The 13,012-nt window shown below is 34.5% G+C and overlaps 1 protein-coding gene across 2 annotated transcripts; it reads right to left on the bottom strand.

The window, feature by feature from the left end:
- Positions 1-499: 499 nt before the first annotated feature.
- On the bottom strand, positions 500-7,605 carry LOC105483512 (peripheral myelin protein 2). 2 transcript variants are annotated; one of them, XM_011744398.3, is made up of 4 exons: positions 7,436-7,597; positions 4,956-5,128; positions 4,643-4,744; positions 503-3,595 (listed from the first exon to the last, which is right to left on the bottom strand). In XM_011744398.3, the coding sequence occupies exons 1-4, from the start codon at positions 7,506-7,508 to the stop codon at positions 3,545-3,547; spliced, it is 399 nt and encodes a 132-aa protein (XP_011742700.1). In that variant the 5' UTR covers positions 7,509-7,597; the 3' UTR covers positions 503-3,544. The 2 variants fall into 2 exon arrangements, with proteins under 2 accessions (XP_024649108.1, XP_011742700.1); XM_024793340.2 differs by lacking the exon at positions 4,956-5,128 and having other exon boundaries at positions 500-3,595; positions 7,436-7,605.
- Between the last annotated feature and the right edge of the window lie 5,407 nt (positions 7,606-13,012).

Genomic DNA, 13,012 nt, shown 5'->3' with positions numbered 1-13,012 from the left:
TGAAATCCTAACTCCCAAGTCGATGGTATTAAGAGGCGGGACCTTTAGGGAGGTGATTAGGTAATGAGAGTAGAGCCCTCATGAATGGGACTAAGGTCCTAATAAAAGAAGCCAAAGAAATCTCATTTTCCCCTTCTACCAAGTGAGGATGCAGCCAGAACGTGCTATCTATGGACCAGGAAACCAGGCCTCACTAGACACTTAATCTACTACACCTTGATCTTAGACTTCCCAGCCTCTAGAACTGTGAGAAACAAATTTCTGTTGTTTATTAGCTATTCAGTTTATTTTTGTTTTGCTGTAGCAGCAGCCCAAATTTACTAAAACTTCAAGTTTTGTTTTATTTTTCCCCTCTTATGGTTGTTTTAAAATCTTTTTCAAATCTAACAAATATACTGTTAGCTGAAATGATTATTTTGCCTTCCTTCTTATCAGTGCAGTTTGACATTTTCTGTTATGAAAATAAAAAGCACTCATAATTTTTGCATAATAGAGAAATTATCTTTATTGAGGAATGCATTTTATAACAAGTTGTATTATCACAAATCTCTAAAAATAACAATGCAATTTTTAAACTCTTATTTTTTGAGTTGGAGCCTGGGGACAAAACAATAATAACAGCAAACAACAACAATAAACAAAAAACCACTTAACACAGACATTTCTAGGCTGAAAAAGAGATGAAGTTGCCAAGGGCAAGGTTTTTTTTTTTTTCAATCGTGTTTGGAAGTAAATTCCAACTTACAGAAAAAGTTGCACAAATCAGACTATCTCAAAGAAAACACACATACCTTTTACTCAGATTACTCAATTGTTAAATTTTATTTCATTTGCTCTATCAATTGCTCTCTTTCTCTATTTATGTGTATCATATTATTGTTAAATTTTACCTCATTTGTTTATCAATTGGTCTCTTTATGTATGTTTGTGTATACTGTTGCACACACAAATGCACGCAAATATATGTTTCTGAATTTTGTGAGAGTACATTGCATACATTATGGCCCGTTACCTCAAAATACTTTATTGTGTATTTTCCAAGAATAGGAATATTCTTTTACTTAATCAAAGTATACTTGTTATCTGATTGACTGTCTATATTCCAATTTGCCAATTGACCTAACATTGTCCTTTGGAGCATTTATGTTACCTTTAGTATAGGATCCAGTCTAGTATCACTTACTATGTTTAGTTCTCAGGTGTTTCTAATATAATTTAATCTGAAACATTTCCACAACTTTTCTTTGTCTTCTATGATATTGACATTTTTAAAGAATTCAGTCAAAACCCCCTGTCTTTTTCTGTTGTTTTTGTTAAAGCGATGTTGTTTCCTTCCCAGTGTGTCACATTTGAAGGCACATGTTGAACATCCACAGTTTATTGGTGAGGTTAATTTTGATAACCCAGTCAAGAGGTTGTCCATTTTTTTTTCCGTTGCATAGTTACTGTTCTTTCCCCAGAAACTAACAAGCAATCTGTGAGGAGATACTTTAAGCCCAGAATAATATCCTGCTCCTAATCAAAATTTCCCCCTAGCTTTAGCATTGATTGATAATTCTTGCCTGAGCCATATTTACTGTGATGGTTGAAAAATCATGGTTTTCCAATTCCAGAACTCCTTTCATCAACATTTACCAGCTGGCCCATGACATTCTGTTGTATAGGAGACACCTTCTCATTTGTCTGTCTATCTATCTATCTATCTATCTATCTATCTATCTATCTATCTATCTATCTATCTTCTATTAGTCATCTATCTATCTACCTATCTATTAATTATGTATCATTATATCAGTATGGATTCATGGATTTCTATTTTTTCCCAATGGTTTATAATTTATTATTTTTCTCAACTATTTTGCTCTCAAATTGGCTCAAGTTTGGCCAATGGGAGCCCCTTCAAGCAGGCTCTATGTTTTGGCAGTATACCTATTATTTTTTTGAACATTACTTTCTGGCACAACAAGATATTTCAGGCTCATCTTGTTTCTACCTTGCCCTTGCTTTGGAATCAGCCATTTTTCCAGGTAGCCCTGGTTCCTTTTAGTGGCAAATTATATTAGACACGAAGATCTGAGTGCTAGGTGTATTCATTTCTGCTGAGGTGTTTTTGTGTCTAAGCCCTTTTGGCAGATAGAATTAGTAAATATATGCATGTGTATACACACACACACATATATACACACATATAGATGCATGTCTAATATCACACACATATATGCATGCAGGCATGTGTATGCAATTATAATACATATAAATGTACATATACATGGTTTAGAAATTATGAATTTATATCAATTCTATTCCATTTCCACATGGTTCTTTCTTGCCTTCCCTCATTTCATATTTGTATGTTCATTTTTCCACAGTGGACATCCTGACTCCCATCAACATCAACATCAACATCAACATGTTTTCTCATTTGCTCAATCATATAATACATCTGAAATAGTTTTATTATTACTTGGGCACAATGAATTGTCCCCCATTCCTGCCTGTCACAAATTACTGGACCTAGTGATTATATGACTAGTTATTTATTTAAAATAAAGGAACTCCTATGTTTACAAAAACTCTTGTACAAAAATGTTTGTAGCAGCTTTATTCATAGCAGCCAAAAATTAGAAATAGCCCAATTGTTTTAATAGTAGAATGGATAAACTGTGATATATTCATACAATGAAATAGTACTTGGTAATAAAAAGAAACAAACTACAGCTGCATGCAACAATATGGATGTATCTCAAATACATTATGGTGAATTTTAAAAAGGCAAACAAAAAAGAATCAATGATGTGTAATTCCCTTTATATGAACGGACAAAATGAATCTATGTGATAGAAACCAAACCACTACTTGCTTTTGGTAGGGATGGAACAGAAAAGGACACTGATTGGGAAGGGGCAGAAAAAAATGTACTAGGATTAAGAAAATGTTTTGTATCTTGATTGGGATGTGAGTTTTATGGGTGCATGCATTTGTCACAGTGGACTGAACTCTATATTTAATATCTGTGCATTTAACTGTCTATAAATTATCCATTAATTTTAAAATGTTGGCTGGAGTAGAGGCTACCCCTTTTAGCTGAGACTACAATTCTTTACATTAAAATAGCTCATTCTCCTAGCTTGCCTCATTTCTGATGCTCCTTCCCCATAACTCCCCAGCCCCTGTCAGCATTTGAGTTTGCTACTATGATCAATACCTTGATTTCCTTTTACTAACAAATTATACCCTTTTTATTATAATTTCAAGTATACAAAGTTCAACATAGGTTAGAATTTTGTAGTTAGTTAAATGACATCATCAACTGATCGTGTCTGGCCAATATATATGCTTTAATGTAGTAATAACATGCATGCACATTAAAACTGTTTAAATAACACTGACTTCTAGATTAGTTCTCAGTTTAGGCCTTTGCCTATCTGATATATTAAGACAAAAGCAAAAACAAACATTTGCAGTGTATTCAGGTTTTGTCAATGGAAGCAACTGATTTCCATCATTAAATGATCGAAAGCCACTTCAATGAGGAAACGATTTTTCAGACCTTCTCATAGATTCTGGTGCACACCACGCCCTTCATTTTACATTCCTTAAAAAAGAGAGAGGTTAATTGAGTATCTCAAGTTCAAACCAGAGAACAGAAAATGTGTAATAAAAATAGAAATTCAAAATAAATTCATAAGATTAGTTTAGAAAGGAATAAAATATCAGTTTGTCAGTCTCCAGTAATTCAGAATTATGACCATTGAAATAGAAGAAACAATTTAGAAGTTGATCTATGGCACTGTAAAGGAATTTTTTTAAGTGGCAAGTTTTTATGTATAATTCACTTGCATTTAAATCTAATAATACAGTGATTTTAAAAAATATCTACATATTTGTGTTACCTGGGGAACATTTAAATATAGTGATGGCTCCTCCTCCCCCAAGAGATGTACATTCAGTTATCTGTTTGGGGGCTTCCATATTGGTATTTACTCCCCATGTAAATCTGTTGTGCAGCAAGGGGTAAGAACCACTGTACTAAAGAAAGAAACATCCGGAAGAGTACATGAATCTGTTTACATTCAATGTATGTGTTAATTAGTGAACATAAAGCCTTAACCCTTAAAAAAATGGTCAAAGGTCATCACATAAAACCTTTGTCATTATTTTCATCTGCCAACTAGAAGTCTCCAATGAGCTCAGCTTGCTTTATTGACATGATTGATTCTAAGTTAGTATTGGCTCTTGAATGAAAAATGGTGGGATATCTGCAAATAGTCTACAAATGACTTTACAAATAGTCTACAAAATACACCCTGCAGAGTGTATTTTGCTTTTAAAATTTAGACTTGCCTTCTTCTTTGTGAGTCCAAACTGGTAAGATTTACCTACACTTTCTCTAACCTTACTACCATTTTTATGTATTTTTATTTGTAAAATAACAAATGGCCTATTTTATTTCTAAAATCTTGGGTCAGTACTTGAAGATGAGTCTGTAATAGTTTAAATATCACTTAAGCATCAACTATTACTTTAATCTTAGTCATTTTTATCCATTCATATTCCAAAGAACAAATAATGTTTTGAAAATAATATAATCAAATTATTTATATAGCATTATTTCTCTATTTAGAAGTAAAAATACTCTTACCACTACCATTTTCCCATTCACCAGCTTTCTCTTTATGGTTGTCTCTTTGCCATCCCATCTCTGCACTTGATTCAGTGATCCTCTCTGCAGGGTTACGATGCTCTGCAAAGACAAGGTCATGCAATTGACTTGCCTGAAATTGGTTGATCAAAGAAGCAGTTCTTTCAGTACTGAACCATTTTCATAATAGATGTCTTAGGAGATACACTGCTTTTCAACAGTATGGAGTTTATCCTTTTAAGCACTGGCAGGAATATTCCTCTCTCTCAAGCAGCCCACTGGGCCAAGTTTGAAGAGAAACATTAAAGATTACCTTGGCCTTTCTATTGTCAGCTGTGGTTTCTTCAAATTCCTGGCCTAGCTTGAAGGAGATCTCTGTATTTTTAAAGGTGCTTTCAGTTCGTATAGTTATAATATCTCCTTTCTTGCTGATGATCACAGTGGGTTTGGCCAAATTTCCCAGTTTTCTGGTGGCTAACCCCACACCTGAAAATTAAGATAGTGTTAGAATTATGGTGACCAGGAGAGCATAGCCAAACAGGCTGTGGTGGCCACATCCTTTGCTCAGTGGTGCCCCAGGTGTGTCGATAGCAGGTAATATCACTTACTACTAAGTGTCTCCTCCCATGTTTCACTCCCAATGGAAATACATGCCCAGGACTCACACGTTTTAGGTTTTGTTGTTCCAAAAGTAATGTCTGCAGATTTTCTTTTCTTTTCTTTTTCTTTTTTTTTTAAGATGGAGTCTCACTCTGTGGCCCAGGTTGGAGTGCAGTGGTGCATCTCAGCTCACTGCAAGCTCTGCCTCCCGGGTTCACTCCATTCTCCTGCCTCAGCCTCCCGAGTAGCTGGGACTACAGGTGCCCGCCACCATGCCCTGCTAATTTTTTGTATTTTTTAGTAGAGACAGGGTTTCACCGTGTTAGCCAGGATGATCTTGATCTCCTGACCTCGTGATCTGCCTGCCTCGGCCTCCCAAAGGGCTGGGATTACAGGCGTGAGCCACCGCACCTGGCCAATGTCTGCAGATTTTCAAGAGTTAAAGTTTCCAGCTGAAATAGCTAGTGCAAGTCATCTATTTTTATCACATCCAATCCTATTCCCCATTGAAAATTACTAATTATAGATTTGCATAAATCACTTTAGAGATTTTAGTTTGCATGTACAAATACTATAGATATATTTTTTAAATGAGACTATAGCATATACATATTGTTCCACGATATTTTCCCTCAATACCATATTATGGATATGGAGAAGTATTCCCCTCATATTTTTGATAGAATCTCACTTCTGAAATTTTGTGACTTCTCTATCTAGCTGGTAGGAAAACAACTATCCATCTACCTTTGAGATCTATACTATTATAAATGATCATAGAGAGATAAAATTTTTTTTAAAAACTCTTCTACATTTCAAAAATGAAACACAATTAGACTCTTAAGTTTACTACCATTATTACCAAGACTATAAAATAAATGGAAAAAGGAAAATGTCAAATAGAAAAATATGAAAGAAAAACTAGTTTTCCAGGAAGTCTCAATGCTTGGATATACTTTTTCCAGTTAAAACGATCTCAAATTTTTATATACTGAATAAGAAGTTAAGAGTTATAGCCAATAAACTATAAACTATATTCTTTCTTCAAATTCTGATTAATCTTTTGTTATTTTATACAGTTTAGGACAATGTTTTTCAAGTTAAATCGTAATCTCTGGGACCGAGCCTGAGAATTTATATTTACCAAATCCCAAGGTGTTATTCTGCACACTAAACTGGAAAACAATGAAATTAGAGAATCCTTCACGGACACTTTCTTTTATTTGGCTTCTTCCTCAGCTGTAAAGTGAAGTCTTTAAATCTAACCGGTCTCACAGTATGAATTCATCCTAGTGTTCCAGGCAACAATGACATGACTTTGCTCATTTTATCTAAAATAGAACATTTTGTACAAGCTTTCTGAACAGTTAAGTAAAGCTGTAGGCACTTTGACAAGCACAGCAACCTCAGGTCACTGGCATCACTCTTTGTTATATTCATATAGTTCTGAAAATTCCCAAAGACTCTTCATATCTATTGTGTTTATATCGATGGGACATACTCTAGAAATAGTATAAAATAAAGTTGTTGTAACTAATGACTCGGTTTTCCATCTCCATTCACTGCTCCAACTCCAGAAACGTCTGATGATAGTGAAATTGAGTCTGAGTTTACTGCCACAACTCCAGTTCTTTTTCTCTCAGTAACTTCCCTAGGCTATGAACATAGTATTTTAGGAAGTATTTTTGTTTTTCAAACTCTCTGTATCTACATGATTGTGTAATAAAGGACAACCTAGAGGTAGAGAGAAAAAACTGTTAGTTTAGCTAAAAATTAAAATTTTAAATTAAGGTTTTCTAGGATTTGCATTATATTCAATTCCTTATTTTATGAACACTTTAGTTGCTATGAACGTAGCTCTCAGAAAAGCCAGAAAATGGGTTGACTATGCTTTTAAGCTTTCTTTCCTCTGGATCTGCAACCAAAATTCTCTTGGTATGAAATTGCCCTTGAAATCAGTGGGAGTTTCATGCATTTAAGCAGCTCTGTCATTTAAGTTAAAGTCTATTAAAAGTTACCACAAATAAAATTCAAATAAATTGTCTGAATGACACAAAAAATATTAATCCTAAAAGAGGAATTACTGCGGCCTGTGCAAACCCCCCAGTCTCCTGTTAAAGGTGTTAGATGAAAATGTCATGTAGCTTTCTTAAAAAGGAGCTTTTCAGCAGAACAACAAAAAGCATTTCTTACCCAGAGCTTTCATGTAATCGTCAAAGTTCTCACTCGAGACAAGTTTCCAGGTGCCCAGGAATTTGTTGCTCATCGTGATGGGTGAGAGCTCAACACAGTTCTAAGTGGGATTCAGGAGACTCAGATAAGATGCTGAGGCCTGAGAAGATTCTTTTCAAGGACGCACAAAGCATGTGACTCTTACAGAGAGCCAATGGGGAAAGGCAGTGTCGGGACTAAGCAATGAATGGCTCTTCAATGGCCAGCTGCCCGCCCAATAGGATAAAAGAAAACCCCACATAATACTCCCTTTTGTCTCCAAAAAAATTTATAAAATGAATGAGATTACTATTTGAATCTTCAAAAATTTTTTGATCGATCTTACATTTATAAGAAGGCTTAGGCCCTTCATGCTTTGGAAAAGACTGCATGAATTATGTGATCGTGAATGAATGTGTGTGTGTTTAGGCATGTCGGTCACTCTCAATCCTGAGTCTGCACAATTAAGAATTCTTATTGAAAGGGAAGAAAAAGAGGAAAATGTCTGTAAGTATTATGATAACAGTCACAAATATGTTGTGGGAGAGAAATGCAGGGGAGCAGTGTGAGGAAGTATTCATAGGTAAGAAGGCTTGGCATAGTTCACATATCCCAGGCAGGCAGAGTAGGCAGACAAAGAAGTCAGTCTATTGCAGCAGAGCACAGAAATTGTATTCATGTGATGAAACAAGAAGTAGCACTATAACATGTTCTTTGAGCACAACAAAGATTTTCAGCTAAAAATACTTAAAATCTGAACTAAGCAGGTTCCTGGATACTATAACCATTTGTGTTTAAGTCATTTAAAATGAATCTACAATTTTATAAAGAGGATTTCCTATAGAAAGAGTACTAATGTATATTCAGAACTCGCTATGGGCCAGACACTGTGCTAAGTGCTTAATACAGGTGATCTCATTTAATTATATCACTGACTCCAAGAGTTAGGAACTATTATTACATCTATTTTACCAATGATAAAAATGAGCCTGGGGACATTAGGTAAATTACTTCCAAAAGTTGAATAAGAAGAGGACGGGTCTGAACCCAACATTACAGCCAGTGCCTGGGTTCTGAACCATGATCTTAACCTGCTTCTATTATACTATACCATACATGCTACATGCACAGAGGCCCTGGCCAGAGATCACCTGATGCTGATAGCACCATGATTGGCTAGAAACACTCTTGCTCTTCTCAAAAATCAAGTGGGGTAAAAAAATCAAAAGATCCAGCCTACTATATTACACCAAAGCCCCAGTCTTTGGCCAAGGGGAACAAATGTAAATCCACTTAGAACGTAAGTGTTGCTCTTGAGAATCTCTAATTACTGCTATATCTTTCCTAGCAGGTTTTTTTTTTTTTTTTTTTTTTTTTTTTTTTTTTTTTTAACCTTAGCATGAATTCTGACTGTGAAACAACTGATTTTACCAAGTTTTATACATTTGGTAAACAGGTTGGCACTGTTTACAACAACAACAACAAAAAACACAAAAATATGATGAATTTGGTCATAACAGGTAGAATCATTGGCAACAAGGGCTCAGGAAACCCAGTCCCATAGCTGTGACATAACTATTGCAGTTATGTAGTTAGAGTTCAAGCTGAACAAAACATGTGAAATCATACACAGTGAGCTGAAGTTTCATTTACATTCCCAGTGCCTGAATAGCTCAAGGTGGGAAAGAAATAGTGAATAGCAAAATTCCTCAACTAACCAACTAACACAAATCTAAACCCAGGAGAGTGTAATTGGAGGGAGTACAATGTACTGGGATAGAAAAAACAACTATGAAATAAAGAGCTTTTGATTAGTGGATATGTTATTTGATTTTCCAAAACACTTTACAAAAATAATGATATCATTTGTACCTTCAAAACTTTTTTTTTTTTGGTCAGCTGTACACTATTAAGGAGTACAGCATTCCGCATTTAGGTTTTCTGCCTAAATAAATGAAGGACCCTCAATCCCTCACCCTCACACAGAGCTGAGACCTTGTATTGAGTGGGACTGCTACAAGAAAGCTGTGTGAATTTTAAGCTGACTCTGTATTGCACATAGGAACAGCAGTGGAGTTTAAAATGTAAACATTGAACCATATGTTTCCAAGACAGAAAACTTATAACTTTGAAGCAATATTAGACCAAGAAAAAAATTTTCTACTTAAGGCTTATCAGCAATTGTACCTGACTGCTATTAATGGAACTGACCAGACGAGTTTGGACCATGATGAGATTCTGAGGCCAGTACATGGGCCAAAGGCACAGATTAAAGCAATGAGAGAAGACACAGACTGAACCAGGCCTGACACATTATATCACTCCTAGCTAAGAAAGTCATCAGTGTCCTAACAAGAAAGAGTGCACAGAACCACATTATAACTAGATGTATATATTTAGACTGGACTACATGTTTGTAAAATACATATAGTCTCTCTATGATGTGTATTCAGTTCTTCTCTCTTCACCAATTTATTGTCCATGTAAATTCTCAAGATATGGCAAGTTATTTGAATCATATACTGAAAGGAAGATCCAAAGGTCAAAACAAAATAAATAAGGAAATCTTACTCTATATAACACACCATGTAAGTGCTCCTTATAGATTGTCTTCAAGCTAAATCCAATCATATATTTGAAAAAGAAATAAGAAAATCAATCATTACATAGCAAATGAACAAAGAATTCCTGACCCTCCACTTGGATGCCAAAGATCCAACTCAATTTTTGTTGTTTACTCAATTGCAAACATATTTGTTGAGAGCTTATTAAGTGCCAAGCACCGTTGAAAGTGCTGATTAAACGTTACTGAATCAAATTCCTTGCCTTCATGGAACTTACATTCTATTCATGATTTGATAAAGGCTTGAAGCAAGAAGTTTTAATGGTAACAAATTTGAAATTATTTGTAAAGTAGAACTATTCTGATAATAACTGATGACAGGAGAAGCATACCATAGAATACCAAGATAAATAATCAACTTAAAAGGGTCACTTAAAACATTGTGGGTTCATAGTAGGTATATGTATTTATGGGGTACATGAGATGTTTTGGTACAGGCATGCAGAGCGTAATAACCACATCATGGAAGATAGGGTATCCACTCCCTCACACATTTATCCTTTGTGTTACAAATAATCCAGTTTTACTCTTGCTTATTTCTAAATGTACAATTAAATTATTATTGACTGTTCTGCTATCAAATACTAGGTCTTATTTATTCAATTTTTTTGTAACCATTAACCATCTCCACCTCCCTCCTACTCCCCCACAACTCCTGTACTACCTTTCCTAGCCTCTGGTAATCATCCTTCTGTTCTCTATCTCCATGGGTTCAAATGTTTTGATTTTTAGATAAGTGAGAACATGTGATATTTCTTTCTTTGTGTCTGGCTTATTTCACTTAACATGTGCTCCAGTTCCGTCCATGTTGTTGCCAATGACTGAATCTCATTCTAAAAAGTGTCGTTTTTAAATAAACAGTTGGGAAGAAAAAAATAGACCTTAGAACTTTCACTTCCGGTCATGATAGATGAGGAAATTAACCCAACTTTTCATCTGTAAAAAGATGAACAAAATTAGAAAAAAAAATCTTCAAGGCATCAGAGATAAAAAGGCAGAGAAAAACTAAGAGCTTAGGACTTGGGAAAGAAAGGCAAATCCAGAGAGACAAATCCAATATTTGGAGCTTCTGCTCCACTAGGGATCTATGAATTCTGCAAGAGGCAGGTTAGAGGTAAAAAATCCAAGGAACATTTGTGACAATGCTACAGAGTTAGGGGAAAATTCCTCAACTAACCAGAATCTTCTTCAGATTCTTCTGAAGAAGAATCTGGTTGATCATTACACTTTGTCTTGGGACTCTCTTGCAACACAGGAGTAAGGATAAGCTTGAAATATACCTGTGCTAATATAAAGTCAATTCTTAAAATTAGATTAATGTGATCTGGGATAGCTAGTGAACCAAGCTACTGGTCAGAAATGAGCATAAACCCTCTTCAGAGAAAGAAGATAATGTCACCTGAGATCTAAATTTATATATATAATTTATATATATATTGCTAATCAAAAATAAATAGAACAAAAAGAGGAAATATGCTTAAAAGATAAAAGAAACAATGGACAATAGAAATAGATAATTCATAGAGCAGATAATAAAAACAAACATGATAGAAAATATCAACAGACCCAAAAGCATTTTAATGACTAGTAAGATGGATAAACTCTTAGGAATATGGATTAAAAATAGAGAAGACAAAATTATTGAATGCAGGAATGAAAAAAAGCATATTAATATATCCCACAGATATTAAAAAGATCATAAAAATATAAACTACTTCATGTCAACAAATTAAAATTTGTTAAATAAAAAAATTTAAAAGAGACTTACAGGCTTCTTAGAAAACACAGTTTATGAAAAACAATGCAAGAGAAAGTAAAAATCCTGAATACTCCCAAATCTATTAGCATTAAATCCATATTTAAAATCCATCTCATGAAGATACCCTATGCCCATAGGCTTCACCAATGAATTCTTACAAATATTTGAGGAAAAAATAATACCAATGTTATACAAACTCTTCTAGAGAATAAAAAAGGTCCCAGGTTCCAGCCTTCACCAAGATCTCTGTACGTGTCACTCTTTTCCTGCAATACCTCCCTTCATCTCTTTCCCTGTAATGCGTAATCACTCCCATATGTTTAATCCTTAATTCTCAGCTCAATCATCCTTTCGGACCTTTAGAGTGACTTTCTCTTGATATTAACTCAACCATCTTTCCTAATAGTTTCTTTACCATGTATATAATCATTTAACAGTTACTGCAATGACGATGTTTATAAATTTTGAATATAACTTGATAAATAGCTTAACTGATATCTTGATTCCATGTGATCAGGGACAATGTGTGATTTTGCTCATGTAGTATCCCAAGTGCAAAACACCATGCATACACACAGTAGGTAATGAATAAACATTTGTTGACTGACTGAATGAAGAAAATAAAACATTTTGTAGTTTTTGTTTGCATCATATCAGATAATAAATGTTATGAAAGCATCAAAAACTAGTGCTTATGATCAGTAGTATTATTCTTCTAAACTTCTTTCTCCCCTCTCTGTCCCCTGCCTTCTCTTTCTTTTCTTTTTCTGGAGATAACTAAGTGACACTCATTCCTTCATTTGGTCTTTCCTTTAGTCAGCAGTAAAAGCAGGCAATTGTTTCCATGTTCAGTACGACATAATCTTATTATGATACTAGGAAAGTGCATGTAAGATGATTCTAAGATTCACTGTACATTATCTCACAAGCATAAACACAGACAATTATTCAACATGTATTTCTTGAACTGTGATAGTACTAGAGATAACATGATGAGTGAAATAGCAACAACTCCTTCCCTCATGAACTTTATACTCTAGTTAGGAAGACAGACATTAAGTAAACAATCAAGACACATGATATCCAATTATTATTTTTTGTCATTTGCAGATGGAGACTGTGAAAATGCCATTAAGAGCCCATTGACCATTACTGCCTAGGAAGATACCTTATGAAA

The sequence above is a fragment of the Macaca nemestrina genome, chromosome 8 (assembly GCF_043159975.1).
Source record: "Macaca nemestrina isolate mMacNem1 chromosome 8, mMacNem.hap1, whole genome shotgun sequence".
NCBI lineage: Eukaryota > Metazoa > Chordata > Mammalia > Primates > Cercopithecidae > Macaca > Macaca nemestrina.
Note: the sequence above shows the minus strand (reverse complement) of the source record. Positions and strands in the feature narration are given on the sequence as shown.